Source organism: Callorhinus ursinus, unplaced genomic scaffold (genome assembly GCF_003265705.2).
Source record: "Callorhinus ursinus isolate GAN/ISIS: 27379988/994484 unplaced genomic scaffold, GSC_fseal_2.0 scaffold6, whole genome shotgun sequence".
In the NCBI taxonomy this organism is placed as follows: domain Eukaryota; kingdom Metazoa; phylum Chordata; class Mammalia; order Carnivora; family Otariidae; genus Callorhinus; species Callorhinus ursinus.
The window spans coordinates 5,180,500-5,206,105 of NW_027397068.1; the positions used below are offsets into that span (position 1 = coordinate 5,180,500).

Sequence of the window (25,606 nt, forward strand, 5' to 3'; positions counted from 1 at the left end):
AAATTGTCAACCTCACTTAAAATTAAACAAAAACACAAATTAGAGCTATACAAAGATTACATTTTCATATGCGAGGTTGGCAAGGATGAAAAATTGATAACACAGTCCCAACACTATTGGTGAGAATATAAATTATTACAATAATCTCTGAACAGTGCTTTGACAATACCTATCAAAATCACAAAAGCCCATATCCTTAAACCACTTCTAAGGATTTACCCTAGAGATATACTGGCAAATGTAAAAGATGACGTATATACTCATTAGTCATTGCTACACTGTTTGTAATAGCAAAGAGCAGAAAACCTTCTAATATCGGGTTGTTTAAATAAATTAAGTCATAACAGTTTGTGGTAGATTGCACAACAGCCCCATTTCATTAGATTTTCCTCTATATAAGCCCTTTACTGTGTCCTTTTGTAGTGCTTTCCCACTATGGATGGGGTGTAATTCCCTGCTCTGGGGCCTTAGCACATGATTTGCTTTGGCTGATAGCATATTGACAGATGTGATGCCAACAATATTTTGAAAAGGACTTACCTGGATTAGGCTTGCCTTCTCTTGTGCTTCTACAGTTGTCAAGAGAAAAATGTGCTAAGGCTGTTCCACTCATCTTGGGAGGAAGGTAATAACCATTTGGAGATGAACTGTCTTCAAATAAGGTCTCTCAGTCAGGCCCCAGCCTAGAGTAGAGCACACCAGTCAATTTCTAGAAGCACAAGCAAGCCCAGATTAGTAGAGTTTACCAACCAAGTCCAACTCAGATTATCCAATCCTGCAGGTGCATTCACTATACATACAAAGAATTGTTTCAAGCCACTGAGTTTTGAGATGGTTTATTACACAGCAATAGATAGACAATACACTGTGCAATGGATACCATCTACCCATAAAAGAGTTCTTTATTATAGTAATAGGAATAGTCTTTGACATTTATAGTTCAGTTAAATTAAGTGCAGAACAATGTGAAGTATTCAATCATTTGTGAAAATAAATTTGCATACATGTGCATAAGATATGTCTAGAAGGATACACAAGAAAAGCTGATAAAAGTTTGTTGCCTGTGGATAGGTTATCCAGATAGCTGAGAGACAGGAGGAGTGGAAAGAGACTTTCTTCTATATACCTTTTTGTTACTTTTTAATTTTCAACTGTTTAAATGAATTATGCATGTTAAAAATAAATTAAAAATTTTTTTTCAAAAAATCAGGATATTCCTTGTGTTCCAAATTCTTCTAGCAACTAATAGAGCTGAAAAAAATCCTGAAATCATTAGATTTTTTCTTCCTTTAAAAATGACATTTTTTTACTTAAGTGATTGTGGGATTCTTTACTTTTCCCTTAAATTGGGAGTTTCAGCAGTATTTGTCTAGTTGCACAGCTCTAGTTTATTACTTCTTGATAGCTAGAATATATATGTAAAGAACTCTTAATTAAAACTCAATCCCATAGGGCTTCTGGGTGGCTCAGTCAGTTAAGCGTTGGACACTTGATTTCAGCTCAGGTCATGATCTCAGTGTCATGGGATGGAGCAATGCATCCAGCTCCATGCTGAGTGTGAAGCCTGCTTGAGATTCTCCCTCCTTCTCCCTCTGTGCCTCCTCACACACACTCACTCTCTGTTTCTGTCTCTCTCTCTTGATCTCTTTCTCAAATAAATAAATAAATCTTAAAAAAAAAATAAAAATCTCGTGAAAACAAACAGCCCAATTTAGAAAATGGGCAAATGAACTGATCAGACACTTCATGAAAGAAGATACAAAGGTGGCAAACAAGAACATTAAAAGGTGCTTAAGATCACTGACCGATGAAAAGCAAAATGAGGTACTACTACACACCTTTTAGAATATCTAAAATTAAAAAGTCTAACCATGTCAAGTGTTAGAAAGATGTGGACTAACTGGAAATCTTCACTGCTGGTGGTAATGTAAAATAGTATAACCACTTTGGAAACCAGTTTGGCAATTCCTGAAAAAGTTAAAAATGAATCTACCATATGACTTAACCATTCCACCTCCAGTAATTTACCCAAGAGAAACAAAAGCATGTGTCCACACAAAGACTTGAACATGATTTTTTTATCAGAGCTTTATATGTGATAGCCCCAAACTGGAAACAGACCAAATATTCATCAACAGGTAAAGGAATAAACAAAATATCCTATATCCATACTATGAAATACTACTCAGTTAAAAAAAGGGGGGGAATCAATTATTGAGACTCATAATAACATGGATGAATCTCAAATTTAGTATGCAAGTGAAAGAAGCCAGATAAAAGACAGCACATACTATCTGATTCCATTTATATAAAATTCCAGAAAATTCAAACTAATCTATAGTGACAGAAATGAAATCAATGGTTGCATGGGGATGGGTTTGGGTGGAGGTAACGTGAAATGGATGGATTAGTAAAGGTCATGAGGAAACTTTTGAGGGTGATAAATATGTTCATTTTCCTTATTCAAGGGTGTATACATAAGTCAAAACTTACCAAGTTATGCACTTTAATTATATGCAAAAGAAAATTGAAAAAGAAACCAAATATTAGGATTTATAAAGCTGAGCAGTAACTATACATATTTTTGTTACACTATGTGTTTTCTATATTTAATAACAAAATATTTACATTCAATTAAAAAAGAAAACTAGATTTCCCATACTTCTGATAATTGATTTAATAAACTAGTGGAAACAGTAAGTTTTCATGAAAACAGGGCCCTTGTCTGTTTTATTCACCATTGCATTCTCAGTTCTCAGTACAGTGCCTAGAAACACTCATCATATACTTCAAAATTATTTATCTAAAAAATTATGACTAAATTCAGCTTATTCATAACTACTGGTTATTTTCTTATTTTAAAGAAGCTTTCAGTTCCTTATGGTAAAGCTTGGAAATCATGGAACAATTTTAGAGTGATTGCCCATACTGTGGTGTGTAGTTGATGAGATTATCAGAAAACTCTATCATCTATCTATCTATCTATCTATCTATCTATCAACATCTATCTCCTATATATGTTTGCATTCAGGCAGCTTGTACCAACAAAGTCCTATTGGTTGCTTACAGGTGGCACCCTGTCTGATTATTGAACACTTATTAGTCCATGTTTTCATGCACCATACTGACTGTAGACTATTTTGGATATCATCCCTTCACGAATGTCATCATATCAATTTTCTTGGGTTCAAGTACTTCTTGATGCTAAACAACCCTCCAAAAGCTTTTTGCTCAAGTTTAGTACAGGCATCCTTTGGCATGTACTCTGCACCCAAATCCTTTTTTCTACCATCATCTACACTGCCCAGGCCATATGATTTGACACTGGTTTGATTTTATCTCCCTAGTTAAACTCTTAACTTCCTTTTTTTTTTTTTTCACTGCCAAGGTGATGTGATAAATCTCTATTCCAAAATACACAATATATTTAGTCCTCTCTTCTTGGGCTTTTATATGGGGATCTAAACTAAATCTGATACGTATTCACTTACTGGCTTCAAATATTTCAAGCAGTTCTAGCAGGCAACTTATTAACCTATGTACTTTAGCTCACTGAATAAGACTTATAAAATACATCAGAGAAGCTTGGGTCGTGTATCCAAGCTTTGGCCCAAGTCTGTCTCCTGAACCTCTGCCATGGACATGCAATAGATTGTCTGTCAATTTGCCAGGATTTGAAATTTTTTAAAGGAAAATTTCTGGCTTTGGAGGTAGCTCTGTTTGGAAGACAAAGTAAGTACCACAAAAAAAGGCACATTAATAAACATTTATTGAACTGTATTAAATTTAATTGAAATTAATTGAATTTGGATGATGGCTACAATTGCAACTGCTCCCATTTTTGACTGAATTCCAGTTTTGGTTTAGAACCCAGTTTGGACAAGGACTAGAGAAATGGAAAAACTTCAGTGTCACCTTCAAAGTTGAATTACTGTACATTAGAAAAAGAGTATTAGGTAATATCGCTGATTTAAATATTTATCATAATTTCCTTTGAAAAAAATAATTTCAACCAAATAAGGTAGATTTTTCTTTAAACAAAGTTCACTATTTTATCCTTTACTCTAGGTATTTTTCAGCTTCTTATAGCCAAATTTGACTCTTCATTCTAGAATGAGAATTTCTCCTGGACATCACTGAAAATATAGAAATTATAAGGTTGTAATACTTAGAATGATAAATGTCTGTATTCTCACTTCCATACTGAATAAGTCACCACAGCTTACAGTGTCTAGCTCTTAAATATTTGCATAGGTTGTTTTCAACTCTTTTAAAACTGTTTCCTTTTTAAAACAAATATTTTATGAAGCCCCCCTTTACATAAAATTTACCTTCACACATAAATTTTAAGTATATACTATATTAACTATAATATAAAGGAGATATAAAAGAATAATTAAATATTAAATAATATTAATAACCTATAAATGTTTGGGCATAACTATATTAGAAGACCTAATGCGGTGGTAATATACTTCCACCTATTTATAAATAGTCTAGTATTTAAGAGAAAGTAGACCAATATTCAAATAAACAGTGAAAATAATTTTTCTTTCTATTGGACATTTTGAAGTAAGACTCACCATGGATGCAATAACTACAAATGCAAACTGATACAGTTGGGTTGTATTGGTGACTCAAACTGCATGAGTGGCCGAGCTGTCAGAAATAAAATTCTGTGAAGTTCCAAACAAAGTAATATATATTCTTCCTTCAATGAACATGGCAGCTGCATTCCTGGAAAATTCAGTGTATATTTAAATCATACTATAAGTATTTGCAGTTTCAATGTAAAATGGAGTTGTTTCTAGGCTGAGATGATTGTAATCTGGTTTTTCATCTACAGGAATGTCTAGATGGATATTTGAATGTCATTTGGGAAGCAGAAAAACTTTTCATTGCATATTACTATCCCTCTAATTACAGGATGTCTAATATCCCTGGCCTCTACACTAAATGTCAATCACAGGGACAGCCAGAAAATGCCTCCACAAATATCCAAAATGTTCACCAGAGACAGTGTCACCCTCTTGAGAACCACTGGTCTATGTAATCTGTTCCTGCCTTGCCAATCTTTTACCACTACTTTAGTTGGGTTTTGCAACAACTAGCACTTGGATCTCCCAAATTCTCTCCCTGTCCTCAGTCTACTCTGCCCATATTTCACCCTTCAAACAGAGAGCAAAAGTGATCTTCCTAAAACGCACATCAGGTCCTGTCATTTCCCAGCTGAATATGGTCAGAGGCTCCCCGGCACTATAGGATGAAGTCAAAATTTTAGAACGGAGGGAAGAAATCTGGTCCCACTCTATTTCAAACCTGACCTTGTACTACTCCCTCCAGTGTGCTGTACTTTTCCCCTTGTATTCTCTAGAAGTGAACAAAGTCTCTGAGTCTTTCCACCAACTTGACCATTGTTGGTCTGATGAGTTCTTACTAATAATTCAAAACGTTATTCAAGCATGGCTTCCCCAGTGAAGCCTTCTCCAGACAATCTCCTCACTGTGCCCCTGACCCTGGTGCTTACCATGTTTTGTAACTGTTAGATAGTCTGCCTCCACCACTAGACTGTGAGTTTAATCTGACAGGAGGGATTTTTATGCTATCTACCTTTGTACCCCCAAAACATCAACTAGGTGGAGATCATATGGTAAGCTCTGAAAAAGTTAAACGCTTTTAAAGTTGAATGATCCTATAATGTTAGCTCTTTGGAGTTCTACAGATTACCCTGTAATTTATTTCTCTTTCAATATTTTCCCTTGAAGAATCACATATTTCCATTCAGTTTAAACTCTCCATCTATTACAGCCTTTTATCTTGTTTTCTTTAGTATTTATTTAAACTCCAATAAATTTGGAAACATCTTTGTTATATTTTCCTTTTACTAGCTCAAACCCCCACTGTACTGACTCATGAAAAAAAATGTCCTTTTTGACCCAATCCTAGTTGATATGATACTTGATTTATTTAGCTTTACTTGATTAATTTAGCTTTACTTATTTACATACTTAATTTACCTTCTTTATATATCTTAGACAAGAAGCCCATTTCTTTCTAAGGTGATTTGAAATCAACTCATGAAAAGAGTTTTATTTTCCTTCATTAACAATTAAAAAAATTTTTGTCTTTGAGGGGATATATATAACCTCATGTTGATTGTTTGGTTTTAAGTGTTGGTTCATGGTTTTATGATATATGTGCTTGATGTTATTCACCAATTCTTGATTCTGCTTTAGGTATTTTTCAGATTTGAGAGTATTTACCTTTATCAATTATTTTGCTAATTTAAGGCAGAGACCAAAATGAACTAGTCTTAAATAATGTTGATATTTGTCCATGCTGGACTACTTGGCTTCCCTCTGCCTCATGTGGGTGGCCATAATCAATCGTCTTTTTTTTTTTTTTTTTTTTTTTTTTTTACACTACACGTTATTCCTTGCCTTCCTAGGACTTAACAGCAATATTTCAACAACTTACTAATGATTTTCCTTTGGGTCATTAGAAGAAAAGTGGATCCTGTAGAAACAATCTTAATAAATGATAGTACAGAAACATCTTCCTGGAGGCTACAAAGTGACCTAGTGAAATACACTAAATTGGTTCTTCTCCATTAGGACATTCAGATCCTCCTTTTATTTCATTTTGGAATGAAAGAATAAATGGGGAACCAATGTGCTCTGAAATCCTCTGTCCTGCTCTAGAGCATGGAAATAGCAACTCACACAAAAATTTTTCAAGCTGTCAGGAGTAAGGCAAGTTTTGGCTAAGATCAGGTGTAAGATCATTAAATGCTTAAGACAATCAAAATAGAATGGATCCTAGTAAGCTTTTCTCACTCAAAGGAAGCTTCTTTAAAAAGTAGTTACTGATCTAAATGTCTTTCAATGAGGCAATTAAAAAACAATGTGGTATAACAATTCAAAGCATGGGATATTTTGTGGTCTTTAAAAAAGAAGACAACAAACCTATAGTTATGGACATAGAATGATATGTGGTTGTCCTAAAATAAGAAAAATTATGAATAACGCATATACTATGATCCCATTCATATAAAAATAGCAGAAACAGAAGTAAAATATGTACAAGAGAGAGGAGATTGGAAAGATACACACGTCAAATTGCAGTCAATACTGTACATTGAAAGCTTTAGTTTCTGTGTCTATTTCTTCCACCAGGTTATGAGTTCCTTGGCTGCCAGATCAAATAAGGGGATGCCCAGTTAAATTAGAATTTCAAGTAAACAATGGACTTTTTCTTTTTAGTATGAGTACACCCCAAATATTACACAGGACATACGTATACTAAAAAATTACTCATTATTTATCTGAAATTCAAATTTAACTGGATGCCCTGTATTTTTTTTATTTGCAAATTCTGGCAATTCTACTTTGAGGAGACTATAAACTCTTCATCCCTGTACTCCTATCATTAGCATACTTAAAGATATATAGTGGTTGCATAATAAATCCTGAGAGGGAGAGTAGTTCAGGAGAGCACAATAACAACAGGCAATTTTGCTAAATGTGTTACATATATTATCTCAATTCCAATGGAAATCCCTTAAAGTTTTATTAGTGGTCCTATTTTACAGAATAAGAAACAGAGGTATACAGAAGTCACACAGTAAATGAGGGAGCTAGAAATGACCCCAAGTTTCTGGGTCCTGATTCAGCAACCACAACCAGCTGCCAGTTGCCGAGATGAAACGGGGAAAGAGAACCAGGGGTGAGGCTTTGGTTCTGCCCAAGTGCAGCTGAACAGGACTGCACAAACTCCTGAACCTTGCTAGAGGTGGAATGTGGGCTATGTCCGAGGCACAGACAAATCTGGGCCTGGTCCCCACATCCACCACTCATTCAAAAAAGTTACATAATTTATTCTGACCTCAATTTTCTCGTGTGTACAACTGGATTCAGAGGACCTACCTGAATACTGGCACGATGAATACAGGAGGTAATTTCTGTAAAGTGATCAGCACAGGGCTTAGCCGGTGAAAGAACACTCAGTCAATGCTAGTTATTATTGGCCCAGAACTCCAGTTTTTTCATGTGTAAAACAGAATAACATCAATAACAAGACAGTAGTGCTAATGATAGCGATATTGCCAAGTTGGTTTGAGGATCAGATGAGACATATTATCTTTCTAAATTCTAAAGTGCTTCTCATTCTCCTTGAGTACTTGCTCTTTAGATCAGAACCAGAATTAATACCATGCCAAAGCATTACTACAATTGTTCCCCTGAGTAATTAATTTTGTTTTAAAAATTATCATACAGTAAAATCGACTCTTTGGTGTATAAAGTTTCATGAATTTTAACCCATACAGATTTATGTAACCACTACCACAGTACAGATACAGAACTTGACTATAGCTTTTGAGATTCTTTTTCCAAAGTGTTTCATATTCTTGTTGCAAAACACTTCTAAAAATTAAAAAAAAAAAAGAAACTTAGAAGATAACCATGAAGATACAAATTAACAAAACTGGCTTTTTATACAAATCTCTGCAGTCTCCAGCCCCTCTAGGTCTTGTCTGGGCCATTTTTGCTGTTGACCGTGCACAAAAGTAATCAGGCATCGGCTTGAGAGTTGGGGCATTCTTTCAAGCTAAAGGCCCATGTCATAGGCACAAACTTCAGCATTCCTCATTTGGTCCTTTTTTATATTACCTTCCAGAACTTAATCTCCCCAACTATTTCCTCTATTTGCCATTTTCTCTCACAAATGAAGAGAATTTTCAAATGAAGACCTGGAATACCAGCACCTTTTCACCCTTTCAGGAAAATTACTGGGGATACAGTTATTGAGAGAGCAACGGTGGAGCCTTCAGGACCCTAAACCTCTCCGATATAACAGCTCCACCAGGCAAGTCATCTATCCCTTTTCCCACTCCATCCTCTCCACCTACCCAACCTGCCCGGCACCCCCTGGGAGGATAGACTTCTAGACCAACTTCCGTCCTCCAAGAGGGGCCACCTCCCATCCCCCACCCGACCTCGTAGGCTTTCCCAGTTTAAGTAACTCGCACTGACACACCGTTATCACATCCGCTTTTCTGGATGACTCAAGTCATTGCTATTTGCCTTTTCTTTCTAGGATGCTTTGGCTGCTGTGTTCTTTCTTCCCTCTGCTTTTAATTTGGGGAGGAGAAAAGCTAATGAATCAAGAATGAAGCTCCTCTCCAGTAATCCTTTTATCCCTCCTTAAAGTTGGCTCTCTCGGTTCTCAAGTTCCGTAACTATCCAAGAAGTGCGGGGGCGGGACAGGTGGGGACGCATAATTACACCGAGATCTCAAGTTGGCATGTAAGGAATCACTTTGGTGGGAAGACTTTCCGAAGCTCCCTGCAGCTTGCTGAGCGTTTCTGCTGCCGCCGCTCTACATTTTCTGCTCATTTCTTGATGCTGGTGCTTCGCGTTGCTCTGTCACGCCTAAACCTATTTTGTTACGGCCCTGCGTACCCAAACCAGGGTGAATTCCACGAGATTCACCAGCGGTTTTCTTCCTGTCCAAGGTAAATACAGTAGGCAAAATGAGGAACCACCAAAGGATACAGGGGAGGGGGGGAGAGAAAGGGATTCCCTCACCTTTTCCGGCACATTCCTTGTTAATTTCCACCAGGAGGAGGCGCGCGGCCCAGATCCCCCCAGTCTCCTTTCTTAAATCCCCCTGCAGAGGGCTGCCAAGGTTGGCGGCGCGGCGGGAGAAATCCCTCCGGCAGGCCTGGCTCTCCCCCGCCCCCCGGGTTGGTTTTTCCCAGCGGCGGAGGCTGGGCCAGGGGCTGGGGTGCGAGGAGAGTCGGCGCCCGCAGCGCGGAGCCGAGAAGTCGCCGAGACTCTGGTGGGACTCGGTTGTCTCCGGAGGTGACGGGTGCGGAGGTGAGCGGTGGGGAGCAAGCGGCGAGGGCGAAAACCCGGAGGCGGCGCCGGCCCCTTCCCATCCTTTGGAGGTAGAGTAGCGTAGGTCCAGGGTCCCACAGCCGCTTTGTTCGCGGCCTCTCCCCTCCTCTTTGGAGATGACTCGAACCCCCTCTGGAATCGCAGGGGCTCGCGGGGGCGCGGGCCGGGGGCCGGCGGGGGGGGGGGCGGCGACAGCTGTAAGGTCCTCCACTTCCTGCTAATCCGGGAAGATACCAAAAGAGATCAAAAGACTCCTGTAACCTGAAACTTCCCTCTCCTCCAAACCTGGACCGGGAGAGGTCCGGGCGGGGGCGGAGACCCCGGAAGGCAGGTCGCCAGCGGAGGCGGTAGGGGAAAGGAGCTGGGAGAGTGAGAAGTTTGGTCGGGAAGGCGCGGGGGATTAAGCGAGAAGTTAGACTCGGGGGACGAATCTGATCGGGAAAGGAGGAGGGCGGGAGGCTGGAAGGGTATATATAGTGTGGGCCTGGCAGAAGGAAGACTTTATGCTGGGTGTCTCGGGACGCGCGCCCCTCTCCCGGGTAAGGATGTGCGTGGGACTGGGGGAGGCGAAACCTGGACGGACTTTCGGAGGGAGGTCTTGGGAACTAAGTGGGGAACACTTGGCTTGGACAGTCTGGCTCCCGCACTCGGGGAACTGCGGCCGCCGCCGCTCCTCACGCTTCTCTCCCGCCTGTCCCAGGTCCCGGAGCGGATCAAGCGCGAGGCGCCAACAAAAGAGGCAAGGAGGTGTCACCCGGGGGCCGCGGCAGGAAGAGGAGCGGGAGGAGGAGCGCGGAGCCGAGAGTCCCGACCCGCCGTGCGTACTTTCTGGAGGGAAGGGGCGGGGGAATCGACCCCGGGAGGGGAACGCCCGGTGGCGAGGGGCTTAGCCAAGTTCCGGCTGCGGCGGCCCTCCTCCGCTCCCACGAGAGGAAAGTTTTCTCAGACGCTTCCGGCCGGCCCGAGCCCTCCGGACCCAGTTCCCGAGCCTTCGGAGCGGGCGCCGTCCCAGCCCAGCTCCGGGGAAAGCCGTGCCGCGATGCCTGGGGGGTGCTCCCGGGGCCCCGCCGCCGGGGACGGGCGGCTGCGGCTGGCGCGGCTGGCGCTGGTCCTCCTGGGCTGGGTCTCGTCCTCTCTCACCTCCTCGGCGCCCTCCACCTCCTCCGCGTCGTTCCTGGCCTCCGCGGTGTCCGCCCAGCCCCCGTTGCCAGGCCAATGCCCCCAGCCCTGCGAGTGCTCCGAGGCTGCGCGCACTGTCAAATGCGTTAACCGCAACCTGACCGAGGTGCCCGCGGACCTGCCTCCCTACGTGCGCAACCTCTTCCTTACCGGCAATCAGCTGGCGGTGCTCCCCGCCGGCGCCTTCGCCCGCCGGCCGCCGCTGGCCGAGCTGGCCGCTCTCAACCTCAGCGGCAGCAGCCTGGAGGCGGTGTGCGCTGACGCCTTCGAGCATCTGCCCAGCCTGCGCCAGCTCGACCTCAGCCACAACCCGCTGGTCAACCTCAGCGCCTTCGCCTTCTCCGGTAGCAACGCCAGCTTCTCGGCCCCCAGCCCCCTGGTGGAACTGATGCTGAACCACATCGTGCCCCCTGACGACGAGCGGCAGAACCGGAGCTTCGAGGGTATGGTGGCGGCTGCCCTACGAGCCGGCCAAGCGCTTCGCGGGCTCCGGCGCCTAGAACTGGCCAGCAACCACTTCCTGTACTTGCCTCGGGACGTACTAGCCCAACTACCCGGCCTCAGGCACCTGGATCTGCGCAACAACTCTCTGGTGAGCCTAACCTACGTGTCCTTCCGCAACCTGACACACCTAGAAAGCCTCCACCTGGAGGACAATGCCCTCAAGGTCCTTCACAATGGCACCCTGGCAGAGTTGCAAAGCCTGCCCCACGTCAGGGTCTTCCTGGACAACAATCCCTGGGTCTGCGACTGTCAGATGGCAGACATGGTGGCCTGGCTCAAGGAGACAGAGGTAGTGCAGGGCAAAGCCCGGCTCACCTGTGCATTCCCGGAAAAAATGAGGAATCGGGCCCTCTTGGAACTCAACAGCTCCCACCTGGAATGTGACCCTATCCTCCCTCCATCCCTGCAGACTTCTTATGTCTTCCTAGGTATTGTTTTAGCCCTGATAGGCGCCATTTTCCTACTGGTTTTGTATTTGAACCGCAAGGGGATAAAAAAGTGGATGCATAACATCAGAGATGCCTGCAGGGATCACATGGAAGGGTATCACTACAGATATGAAATCAACGCGGACCCCAGGTTAACCAACCTCAGTTCTAATTCGGATGTCTGAGAAACATTCGAGGACAGAACAAGGACAGCTGTGCATGAGATGTAGACTTAAGCTTTATTCTGTCCTAGGCTTGCTACAGTTCCACCCTCCACTATGGACACCACTCACCTTGACCGAAAGCAGTGAAGGGAACTTGCTCCCTTGTTATGTGAAGTTTCTTGGTGTGTCTTGTTAATGTAAGACAGTGAAAAACTGTGCATATTGTTTTATCCTTTTCTTGGAACTCAACTCGTGTGGAGGGATTTCTCAAGTTTCAGCATGAACGTGGACTCCTGGCTGTCTGTTTCTCTTAGTACAGTTGGAGGTGTAGCCAGTGTGCCCACACAGATAGCATTCAACAGAAGCTGCCTCAACGTTTTCGAAAAAAATTCTTTATTCATAAATATCAGTTTTATTCTCATGTACCTAAATTGTGGAGAAAATAAACGCATTCCATAAACTGCCTGCAGATCTTAGCAAGCTCTTCAAAGTAACTCCATAGTACACAGGAGCACCTGCATCCGAGAGCATGCTTACATTTTACTGTTCTACCTATTACAAAAAAATAACTTGCAACTTCAGATAACTTCTTTGACAAAGTAAATTACTTTTTTGGTTGCAGTTTATATGAAACTATCCTGAAGTTTTTTTATAAACTGCATTGGGATCCAACAGACTGAATTGTTAAGAAAAACTTCAATAAAGATTCTTAAAAGAATTACAGTTGTGTTCAAGTTTGCTATTTGAAAAAAATGATTGGGGCAATGATGTCTTGGTTCTGATGGTAATTGAGGTATTAGTTGTAGCTGAAAACGAAAGTGAAGTAATGTCTTAAATAGACTTTGGAAATAGGTTTGAGATGGTGGATCCTTTCAGGGTTTAAATAGAGAATTTGAATATTCATGTAATAGACTTCTCAGCGTCCCAAAGTTAATGCTATTCATGAAACAATTTTGTAAGAGCATTGTAAAGTTGGTAAGAGGGGAGAGTTCTATATGATAAACAGCTCACAGTTTGGAGCTTTTTCGAGGCTAAGTTGTTAGAATGGAATAAAATTATTTACTTCAGTAAACTTTCTATATGAAATTGTTCTATGGGTTTTTAGAGCAGAGTATGAAACAAATACAATGCAAATGTTTTAAAATGAAATGTCTTAAGGACACGGTATTCTAAAATAAAAGATTTAAAAATGTAAATTAAAAAAAACATTTCCTAAGATCATAATGTAACTTGGAACTTAGATTTTCTTGAGAATATTTCAAAAAAAATTTTTTAAATGGAACATACGTGGTCAATGGTTTATCAGAGATCCTGCTTGTATGTTTAAAAAAACTGTTATGACAGGATATGAATTTGAGGAAATAACCAGAGATAAATGTCTACATCCATAAACAAGTGTCTCAACGAATCATAGGTTGTGTTCAGTTCATATTTAAGAATTGGGGAATATTTCAATTTTACCTAGGCTCTATATTAGTATATACACCTGTGTGAAGAGTAGATCACATGTAGGTGTAAATAACAGCAGTTGCTTAATCAGTTGATACTATCGATAATGGACAAGATTCTCTTTTTTTTTTCAGTTTATTATTTGCCAATGAAGCCTAAAAGTAAATTCCGTTACTCTCGAAGCTATTATATAAAGTGACATTAGCCATTATTGCTTAACATACAGTGTAGGTAAACTTGCATCAATAAGTCTTAGGGCCTTCTTTATCTTTAAATTGATTATGTTCTACAGTGTTTTATATTTGAAATAAAATTTACATTGCCATATTTTTATAAATGAAATAGGACTGCAGTCCTTTAGGTTCTAGAGATCTTTACCTATTCCTTCTTTAATTGAGAAGTTTTCAAAATAGGGCTAAAAATTTATGAATCTGTTCCTTATTTAGACTCTGTAGTCATAATATGAAGTTTTAACTAGATTAAGTTGGAAATATTATAGTATTTACTACTTATAAGAGATATTTCAGATCCTATAATTAATTATCCAAGGAAAGGTTAAATATATGGTACTTAATATTCCATTAAACATTTTAAGTGTTCACCAGGAATTCATAAACTGGCTGGCTGCCATTATTTCCTAGGAATGATGAAGGTATTAGCCTGCCAAAAATAGTGAAAACATCTAATAAATAAGGGCACATACACCATCTCAGAAATAAACTAACAGACTTTGGTAAGTCTGCTGATTCTCTGGAAAACAAATTGTAATACTTACAGTCTATTTAGAAGAATTATTTCTTCTTCATCCCATGATAATCTTAACAGTTAAAAACCGAGCTCTAGCTAAGATCCAGGAGAGCAGTAGATTTCATTAGTCTAGTTTTTCTCATTCACTCACTGAAGCAGGATCCGGGATACAGTGAAGGTGTTTTTGCCTGTTAGGGGGATGGCTTTTTTGAAGTAACGATTTCTTGCTTTTTCATCCCTTTGCTTCTTCCTCTGTATGAACTTCCCAACTTGGTAACTGCTCTCTTTTCTGTCACGTCACTCCTTGCTGTTCTCCAATACATGGCAATAGAACATTCTTTGGACAAAAAAATATTACTGTTTGGAAACAGTTGTTATAGTGCAGTCATAATACTCTAAGCCTAGAAACTCCTAAGACAGTCTGAGTTCCTTAGAAGATAGGTGCTATATAAATCCAATGAGTATAAGTGTATATAGGAAAAATGAAATGAAATTAAAAGTATCATAATTTTATGTTTTAAACACTGATCTTTAGTTCCATTATGCATTACTAATCCTAAAAACTTACAAGTAATCCATTTTAAAAAGTGTATTTTATAAATTTGAAAATTTATTTAGAAAATTAAAGTATATTACCTACCAAAATAAGTTTTTGAGGAAAAAAGTTTTGAGGAAAGTATATTTCCTCAGTTTGAAACAAAGCTGTTTTAGCAGAAACAACCCTTCATTTATCCTTTACAAGTTTCATTTGAAGAAAGTTGGAAAAATACAAGCACTTGATAAATCCCTCAATTTAAAAGCTATTAAAATATCCAATAAATTTCTATTTAAAGTGCAAGATTTTAAGATAATAGACTATTTGACCGTTAATTGTAACCATCCCTTCTGCATGTAACCATTCAGTTTGATACATGAATATATATACATATTTCATCAATTTTGCTGCCTCCTGTGATTCAGTGGTGACCTGTAGGGCACAGTCATACCTTATGGCTGATGGATTTTTCTGACAAATAGGGAGAGTTTGAAGCACAGTCAATAAAAATTTTTAAGGGAAAAGGAGCTACGTAGATTGATACTATCAATAATAGACAAGATTTCCTTTTTTTTTTTCAGAAGTGGGGAAAGGATTGAAATGAATGAGTAAATCACAACTGGTAAATTCTTTTACATTATCTTGATTGGCAGCAAATGTGGATTATGCTCAGTATTTAGAAATAACACATCTTTGTTTTCTGTCTTTTTAATTAAAGTAGATCTAAGAAAAAGAAAAAAAAAAGGTTCCAATGAACTGTGATTATTTCCTTAGGGATTCTGTTTTACTCTGTCCATTTTGGCCTAACATTCCAATACAGGGCTTACCTTCTTGGAGGACATCACTGGCTTTGCAGCTTTAGGTTGGGAGTCTTTCATATCATTTCTGCTTTCCATTTAAATTTTTTCTCCAAAGACTACACTAAGAGAGACAACCATGAGGCTTTGCAAGGTTAAAAACAATTTGGCATGTGCTTTCTTCCTGCTCCAAAATCCATTCAGTCATCCAGCCTTCAGAGAGCAGCACCATAAAGTGAAGACTGACATTTATTAGATAAGATTCAGGTTTCACTTTATACTTGTGCGAGGATTTTTCATGGTAAAAGAGAGGGAAGGGAGGAAATTATATTTCTAGAAAATGTATGAAAATACCTTGACAATGTCTTTTTAAAATCTTTCAGTAATACTGCAGTGCTGCATTAGAAATAATTAAGAAAACATAATCTATATGGTCCAGGTGATCCTGTCTTCTTTGAGATGGAGAAAAACAGCCCTCTGAGGATGTTTTGTACAATTATTTTTCTGTTCTTATCCTTATAAATGATTCAAAAATGCAAACTGGCTTCATTTGTGTTTTATCTTAAAACATTTTAGCAGCTCTAACTTGGTCATGGTTAAAAAAAATCTAGATTTTTAAAAATATTTAATATGTGAAGAGTAAGAACTCAGTATTTCAAAACTGGAAGGGCTCTTAGATGTGTCAAGCCCAATTTTCTAGGCTACAGATGAAGAAACTGGTAATTGTGGCATATCATTATGTTACATAATGACAACCAGGACCAGATCTCAGGGTCCCCAGCTCTCCCCTCTCATGCTCTTTTTGCCACATGATGGCATTACTAATTACCTACCTTCAGATCTTTCAGTTCTCGTGTCTAATATAAAAGGCAATTGCTGTGAATATATTAGTTTTACCGTTTGCTTTGCACTCATTCAATATGTTTTGGTTTGATCTAAATTTCACTTCCATTGTGTTAAAAATTACCACGTTTCAGACCCCTCAATACGCCTTAAATATGTTTGAGATAATTTTTTTCATAGCAATCATATTACCATAAAGCTCCTCTGAGTCTATGATAGGAACTATTTTGGAAATTTAATGGTGGTATTTCTTTTGAAAAGCAAAATAAAACTCTGGGAAGCTGTGCTAGCTTGTGTAATTCTATCTTTAAAAAAATGAGTTAGCTCAGCTGGTGAGAACATTAAACAAATGAGACCAAGTTCATGACCATAGAGACGGTCAATTTTGCATGCTCAGGTCTAGCCCCCCCGGCCTGTGCCTGCTCCAGGTGCATGCGAGCACCCATGCTTTGAGGGCCTAGACCAAACAGGGAATCTAAATCAGTGCAAATCCCTATCACGCAGAAAAATCCTGGCAGCTGTGCTGGTGATTTGCTTACTGTCTTGACCTACACAGGACCAAACATGACAGTTCCTGTGTCCTCACTGTAGTATGTATACCACAGATCACAAAAGGTTTCTCACTTATGTGAATTTTAAGGAAAATCTATCATGAGTGCCTTTTAATGTATCACATGGGAAATTAGTTAGGTTTGCTTTGCTATTTAAAATGAAAATATGGCTTAAGGTTCAGGATCGCGATTACTCTATCACAAACTTGTATGTAAATGTTTATAAGAAACAAATGCAGTTTACGTTTAGCAGACATTTTATGATAATAGGATTTATTTGTGGTTCACAGTTTAATGTGGTTAATGTAAGTTTAATGTGGTTCACAGTTTAATTTGGTTAATGTAAGAATACAGTTGTTTCTAAGGAAGTAGAGCCTTAAAATAGAACTCCCTATAATACTTTTTGTGCAAAGTAAATATTTAATAATATGTTTTAAAGAACCTGAGGATGTTATCAAGATAGGCTTTTTAAAAAAATGGAATTTTATAAATTTTCCTACTTCTCTACCCCCACAGTCCTATTCTACTTCTGTGTCTTCTCCCAAGGAGAACCATGATACACATTTCAAGGTGACTAGTTGCACACAGGAGAATTGGACTGACTGAAACATTAGGTGGGTCAATTTGCAAATATATATTTCTTTGTATGAGATATCTTATGTATTACAGTACAGTTAGTGAACTGTTTTCAAAGAGGACTTTATCTTTCACTTAGACATTCTGCGGTTATTCTTACTGGTCACAGCAAACACATGGCTATTAAACATTTAAGAAACATTTTAAAATTAACTCATGCATGTTTCTTGTAGATTATTTAAAAAATGCAGGGGAAAACACCATGAGTTATCCTATCACTACAGAAAAAAGTCTTCAATATTGAGATAAACTGCCATTTGTTTATATCACATTGTATCTTTCCTTTTCACTTCCAGTGTTGTCAACGTTCCCCAGCATCATTAAAAACAATTTTATATCTGGTTTTAAAGTACACGGGCAATCACATATTTTACCCATATAGGACGTTTTTTGAAATTTTAGCTAAGGTTCTAATGAACAGTGTTGTACCTCCCTGTGTTTCTACATCTTTCATTTTTCCCTTCAAGTAGATAACTTGAAGGAGAATTACTGCATCAGAAGGTATATCTTTTTTCTAACCCCTAAAAATATTTTTGATGTCTATCTAGATTGGGAATATTAAACACAGACCAGCATAGTTCACTATGTATTTTAAATCTCACATCAAACTTTTACAGAGTGTTGAATGGTCTGTGAACAGGATTTGGACGGAAAGAAACCTTAAGTTGCCAATTAACTTGCCACTGTTTTTAATCCACAAATGTCTACTTTTTGTAAAGTAACAAAATTAGGGAACAGCTAAGCCCATAACCCAGTTGGAAGTGTCTGCGTGTGTCTGTGCGTGTGTGTGTGTATATGCACACATGTATAGGTTATGGGGCTGGGAGAGGTGGTGTGGGTGTGGAGGGATAGCGAGGAAATTAATTTAGCTAGTTACAAGTTAGCAAGCAGTTTGCAAGACAAACCTACGTCTTTGCCTGAATTCTACTCTTTTTAGGTGATTTGTATCAGCATATTTATTAATTTAGTTTCCATGCATGTGATTTAATTGTCCTAATCTTACTGTTAATTTACTTTAAAATATCAGTGAAGTCCTATGAACCATTTATTCAATAGATATTTATTAAATACTTTCGATATACCAGGCACTGTTGTTGCATTGGATTGAAAAATGAGTTTCTGACATAAAATTGTTTCTGATCCAGTAGAGGATAAGTATGATAATAGCTAGCATTTTATTGAGTGTTGAGTATGAATCAGACCATAGGCAAAACCCTTCATATGTAAGATTGTGTTTCTTCTCATTTGGGAAGGACTTGAGGCTTAGCAAGGAGAGGTAACTTGCCCACTGGCAACTAGGTAGCGAGAATCAGATGTGAGATATTCGTTCATTCTTTCATTCATTCAGTCAGTCATGTCTGTTTCCAGGGCCCGTGGTCTCAACCCTTGAGCTTTAGGAGCAATAAGATGTAAATGACTATGTTACAGGGTAGAACATGATAAAGCACTACCAGAGATTCAAACAGTGTGGTACAGGGTTCAAAGCAGGAAGAGAGTTTGTCTGGTTGGAAGACTCAGAAAAGGGTTTATGGAAGAGTTCGCTTTTAAGATGACTTTGAAGAAGGGGCAAAGAGAGATGATGAGTGGAAGAGAAAACTCAAGACAGAGGGAACAGCATAAGCACAGAGAATGGAAGCAATTAAAGACCTGGTGTGTCTGGCCACAGTAACGTCTGAAGCATTATGTTTATAAGGAGTATGGTGGAAAGTGAGACTGGAAAGATAAATCTGTAGCTATGATAAAGAGTTTCTATTTAATTCAGTGGACAGTGCGGGAGCTATTGGAGGTCTCTGAGCAAGAGGGTGAGACGTACAACTGTGGTTGTCCTCCAGTGGGTAAGAAAATACCTCCTCCTCAAATTGGTTTGAATATCAAGACCGATGATCACACACATGCCTCAAGAGGGTATGAAAAGGCTTATTACTCCTATAATGGAATTTTCTGGGAGCGCAGGGCATGGCTTTCTTTTCACAGTGATTAGGGGGTGGGGCCAGAGTGAGGGTTCTGGGTCTCTGTGGCTTTACCCAGCAGATGCCAAGGGATGAAACTCAGGAATTTTATGGGCTTGCCCAGATGTGGGGCAAAAAGTGGGAAGGGAGGGTATGGGGCTTGAAAGTTGTCAGTATTCAGACATCACAAATGGAGTCAGATTCATTATAATTCACAACTGATGTTTGGTGGATGGCTGAAATCTGCTATGTCTCATTTAATTGATTTTTAACTCATTTAAGTAAGCCATTATGACTCCCTATGAGGCTTAGAGCATGTGGCCATTAAGGTTTATTGGAGTTTCATTGGATATCTTATTCAGGAGTCTGTGGTGTGTACTTTGAGGAGAGAAATACATGCTTTGGTGGAAGAACATCAGTAATGTCTGGCACTCCGGAAGGAATAAGATGAAGCCTTTTATTTTGGCTTTAATATAGACAGGCATGCGTGACCTTGATTTTTATTTTGGGTATCTGAGGCAAGAAATTCCCACAGTTTTTTTAGCCCAAACGAGGCAACCTTGGATAAGGAGTTGTTACTGCCATTGGTCTAAGTGGCCAGATAATTGGTAATGTCCCAAGATTCTGTAAAAGCAGGCACATTGGAGCAATTTTTGGCCAAACATCGTCTATTGCTAAGACGACTGAATAAAGTTTGGCCAATTGTGCTGACCCTGGAGTCTTGTCCTTAATCAAGGTTGTCCTGCTTGGAGATAGCATTCGCTACCTAGAGGGCTCCATCACATGTTATGGTGATCTTACCATAGGTAAAGTAAATGAACTCCCTTTTTTGATGACTCAGTTCATCCTGAGTTTCAGTCAAGTACACACATACTTCAGGTGGCCAGTGGGCCTGGGAGAGGAATGACTTTATGTAGCACCATTACATCTGGCAAGAGACTAAGGTCCAGGGAAGCCAATTCCGCCTACAGAAGGCCAAGGTTTGGCTCTATCTTGTAAGTACCATTTCCATTTTATTTATTTATTTATTTTTTGTTATAGCACAACTTATATATTTCAAGTGGACAAAAAATTAGTATCCTTTACAGTATCTTAAGATAAATTGCCTTTGAATGGGAGCTTCCTTTCCAGTACTTTGAAGTCTATAAGATGTATCTAGAAAATGTACTACTGTGGAAAATGACTGCTTAAATTGAATGGGGGGGAGGGGGAGGGCCTGTGGTTTCTCTTTTTGATTAATTGCTGTAACACTGTCCTGCAGGCGGCTGAGGAAGTTTCATGTTTTCTTCAGACATCATTAGGCGCCGGAACTCTTGCAGGACAACTTTGATGCTATATGAATTCTGCCATTTTGCTAGCACTCATATGGCTCTTGGGTCTGCCACTCCATTAGAACTATTAACTCCGTTCATATTAATTTTTGTTACAAGTCTTACAAAGGGGGTGCTTCTGGGTATTTAGGTCCACATTCTATTTTGAGGCTGTATATTCGGTTTTCATAAATTGTTCTTGGAGGGCAATTATCATCCCTGTCCGTCTTATGAGTGTCATGTCTTCGTCATCTTCTAGAACCCAGCTAACTGTGCCATCTCCTACTCCTTTCTGGCCTTCTTCCAGTTCTTCCAACAGTCGAAAATTGCGAGGGACTTTTACTCCCGAGCCCGTGGTAGCTGCCATCTTGCATCACTGTCGCTTACCATTTCCATTTTAATAAGGAGACCTTTGTGACTGTGCCCAGTCTGCTGGGTGCTGCCTCAGTGATCCAAGGCATAAGGGCAGCTGGGTGTGGAGAGTCATGGACTGAGGGCCTTTGTTTCCAGAAAAGCCCAACATGCAACCACGAGTTGATGTTCAAATGGTGTATAGCCTGGAGGTAAGGAGGGTAGCTTCTTATAGGAAGGAGGGTAGCTTCTTATAGGAGAGGCTCATGGGTAACTTACTGTCGTCATAGGTGGGCCAGAGACTCTAGGAGGCATGAGAGGAAGTTGCTAATGCCTCTAAGTGAAGGAGTCCCTGGAAAACATTAATGGGAGTACCTATTATAATGTACTTTGGACAGATTCTAGAACCTTTTGTCGGAGGGGACCCTATTCAAGGCAGGTCAATTTGCAAGTAACAGCATAAATGAACTGAAGTAAAATTTGTAAATGAGGAATATGTTGCCTCTGGAACCCAAACAGTCCGAAAAGGTGTTGGGTTTGTTTTAACATTATGGATGCTGAGAGGGTCATTATTTTCTGAGTGTCAGGGATGGAGGAGCCTTGACTGACAACGTAATTCCTAAGAATTTAACTGAGGCATTTTTTTTGTAGCGCCATGATGCACCCCTTTTAGTGAGCTCCTTTGTTAGTATTTGTATGTCTTGAAAGAATGTGTCAAATGAATCTCAGAAGAAGAGGATGTCATCAGTGTCATATCATACCTGTGTTCCTGGAGGAAGGTGGATGTGATGACAGTCTTGCCTGCAGGGACTGTGGGGAGGGCAAGGCTGTTGAGATACCCCGTGGACACCCAGGTAGAAGTGTATTGTGTCCCATCAAAGGTGAAAGCAAATTGTGGCTGAGAGGCTGTTCAAATAGAAACTTAATAGAACATATTTGCCAAATGTAAAAATAGCAAAGTATTTTCCAGTTGTTGATTGGACAGAGTCAGAAATTTCAATAATATTAAGTACAAGGCTCTTAATTGCTGGTACCATGGCATTAAGGTTGTAAAAATCCACTGTTAGATACCATTCATTTTTTATCAGGTTTGAGTATTGTCCAAATTGGGCAACTAAGAGGAAAGCAGAAGGAATAATGGCTCTTTCCTTTTGTAGGTTTTTTTGGTGGTTCATAATTCCTGTAGGCCTTGTTTTAGTCTATATTGGGCTATATTAACTATTTTAGCTCTAGGGGAAGGCTTTTCTAACAGAAATAGGCAAATTGTGAGTACCTAGGACTTAAATTTATTTCAGTTTATTACTTTTTGGGTTAAAGCATCCACGCCCACCATGGGATATTTTAGGTCAATGGGCCCTTGACTGGGGGAAATTTAGGAACGACAGTAGTTTTGGTGGTGAAGGTGAGGCATCCCTATTTGTTGGTAACTCCTCTAAGAGCATAGGGAGTACCTTGTTTAAATTTCTTGGGATCCCAGCTATAATTGTAAGTTGGACACCAGTATTGATCAAGATCATGAAGGCCAATTGGTGCATCTTAGCTGATGTTAAAATTAATTTAGAATCTATCTTGTGGAGGCACAAAAGTCAATCTGTGTACTGTTATGTAAATTATTTTAGTACAGTTTGGATTTATAATTGGATCAAATTGCCGAACACTATTTCAGTTTCCGGTTCCTCTACCTGTATTGGTCTGCCCTACCTCCCCTTGTTGATTACTGGAGGTACTTTGGGGGTTCTCTTTACTCTGCTCATATTTATAAGTTTCTTCTTACAGAGAGTCCCCACTCAGTATTGTCAGGGTTAGGAACCTCTCCCATGGTGATTGTTGCTTTCTAGGGTTTAGGGAGTCTGAGTTTAAGTCAGTTTTGAAATAACTCTTTGGCATGCTGATAAATCTCTGCACTCAATAGAACCTAGAGTAATTGTCAGTCCATTTTATAGTTATCCAATAGGGTGATGGCATCCTCTGTTCCTTTAGGAGGCTGCTTTTCATTATGTTCTGTGCCTTATGGGAGTGCCATGTATGTTTTCTTTATAGCCCTGATGATTAGGATCTTCTTTGGTGACAGAATCATGGATGACAGTAGAACCAGAGACATTTTGGGCAAAGGGTCCTAGTGAACCATCTGCTTTTAGGAGCATGGAGTCTGGCATGCCTCATGATACAGACTCTTCCTTCCACAAGTGGCCATGTGTTGGGCTTGTATACTGCATAGAGTATCAGTCTTTGCCCTGAGCACTCTAGAGTAGGGTCTAGACAACCAATGGTCACAGGGTAAGAGCTGTCCCTGTGAGCCTAGTGTAGGTCATAGAATTGGGACACATGATTCAGTCCAAGACATACTGATAGATCTGGGCCAAGACACATGACTTAGGACCACTTTAAGGAGATCTGTGACACCACCCCACCCCCAATCCCATAATCCTGTACCTAAACTCTAATTATTGAAACTTCCAATTTAGGTTAAATCTGTAAACAGAAACTCTAGGACTCGGCGGAGGCAGCACTGCCACAGCACAACTCAAAGCATAAGCTTGACAGCAGGCAGCAGTGTGGTTCCAAGTGCATGCTCCCCAGCTTGCATCAGAGTCAGTGAGTAAGCCAAGAGCAAAGGAAGGAAGACTCCCTTCAAAGGTGGGTCATGTGGTCATCAACTACACAACACTGCTTGCTGCTCCAGTTGTTTTTGGTTGCCCCATGGAGGCCGAGATCAACCTCCCCACCCTCAGTTGGTTTGGGTTTTAAGATTCATGACACCACACACATACCCCAAGAGAGTATGAAAAGGTTTATTACTTACATAAATGGACTTTCTGGAGAGAGCAGACATCCAAACTGGTCTAGAATGGCTTAGGCAGAGAGTATCTCTGATTTTTATTGTGGTTAGCGGGTGGGGCCAGGGTGAGGGTTCCCAAAGTTTGTTTGAACTCCTCCTCTGCGCCCCCCCCACCAATGGAAGGAGTGCTGGGGTCTTCTTATTGGTTTATCCAGATGTGGGGCAAGAGAGGAAGAATGAGAAGTGGGGCTTGAAAGTGTCAGAGGTCAAATATTAAAAAAAAATGGAGTCAGACTCTTTACTACCCTTTTACTCCAGGAAGAATAATCTCTGACAGTGATGAAGGGAGAGATAGGAGACAAGTGACAATTTCAGTAGTTAGGTAAGAGGGTCCCTTATATTGGTTTTTCACTCAAATTTAAAATATTAAAAGCTTTCCTGGTCAGGTCTAAAGATGCTGCCACTACTTAGCAGGTCAGCTCTCAGGGCCAGTTGTTCTGACCTCTGAAGGAATGAATGGAGAGTGGCTATACGTAACAGTCAGAGCATTCCATACTCTACCCTTTCTTTTTCTCTTCCATCCTTTGATAGATGTTCTAATGAGAATGAATTTACAGGAGGGAATGCTTGAACAAATCTGCAATCTTAGTAATTTAATGCTGGCTAATCAAATTAAACTTTGGGTGGTATTATACTCTTTTTTTTTTTTTTTTTATTTGAGAGAGAGAGAAAGAGCACAAGTGGTGGAGGGAGGGGCAGAGGGAGAAGCAGACTCCCTGCTGAGCAGGGAGCCCAAAGTGAGGCTGGATCCTAGGACCTGAGCCAAAGGCAGACGCTTAACTGACTGAGCCACCCAGGCACCCTGTATGTTCTAATGGTTTTTAGAGTAAATTGGTCGCATATAGGTAGGGTAGTTTTAAATTAGCTTTATATTATGTACCGCAGACACATTTTGTATTACTTAAGGAAATGATTCTTATTTAATAAGAGACATATTTCATAATTCATTATGTCAAATTAATATGCCCCAGGCACCATTCTAAGTGCTATATTAATATTAAGTCATTTTGTCTTTTTAATGGGACATAATGGGACAACGTGGTATAGATGAGGAAAGTGAGTCAACGTTGGAGGTTAAACAACCTGCTTAAGTTCACACAACTAGTAAGTGGTACAGCTAGGATTTGAATCCCAGGTCTTAAAGTTTAAATCTGGCTCCGGAGTCCACATCTTAACCACTGTGCTATATTGTTTCTCACAAGTACCACAATAACCACAATGCTTTATATTCTTAGAGAAATTAAGAATATAATATATTTCTCTCCTTAACAAGGATAGTATATGGGATTCTTGAGTAAGTGACCCAACTAACTTAATTTCAATTTCCAAGTCTTTAGTTTATTATTATTATTTTTTAAGATTTTATTTATTTAGTAGACAGAGAAAAAGCAAGAGAGAGAGAGCACAAGCAGGGGGAGTGGCAGG

General features: G+C 39.8%; 1 protein-coding gene, 1 long non-coding RNA gene and 1 pseudogene across 7 annotated transcripts in view; 1 reads left to right on the forward strand and 2 right to left on the reverse strand.

Annotated features, from left to right (window-relative positions):
- Positions 1–673, reverse strand: part of LOC141372958 (uncharacterized) — a 58,580-nt gene extending 57,907 nt beyond the window's left edge. Inside the window, exon 1 of the long non-coding RNA XR_012378488.1 lies at positions 541–673. This is a non-coding gene — a long non-coding RNA (uncharacterized lncRNA). The remainder of the gene's footprint in view (positions 1–540) is intronic.
- TPBG (trophoblast glycoprotein) lies at positions 568–14,034 on the forward strand. 6 transcript variants are annotated; one of them, XM_073893550.1, is made up of 3 exons: positions 568–670; positions 9,576–9,949; positions 10,600–13,271. In XM_073893550.1, the coding sequence occupies exons 1-3, from the start codon at positions 643–645 to the stop codon at positions 12,193–12,195; spliced, it is 1,998 nt and encodes a 665-aa protein (XP_073749651.1). In that variant the 5' UTR covers positions 568–642; the 3' UTR covers positions 12,196–13,271. The 6 variants fall into 6 exon arrangements, with proteins under 6 accessions (XP_073749651.1, XP_073749653.1, XP_073749654.1 ...); XM_073893552.1 differs by lacking the exon at positions 568–670 and adding an exon at positions 9,194–9,514 and having other exon boundaries at positions 9,676–9,949; positions 10,600–14,034; XM_073893553.1 differs by lacking the exons at positions 568–670; positions 9,576–9,949 and adding an exon at positions 9,489–9,514.
- Positions 14,035–20,726: 6,692 nt separating this feature from the next.
- LOC112814404 (ubiquitin-conjugating enzyme E2 variant 1 pseudogene) lies at positions 20,727–21,358 on the reverse strand (annotated as a pseudogene).
- Positions 21,359–25,606: the final 4,248 nt, after the last annotated feature.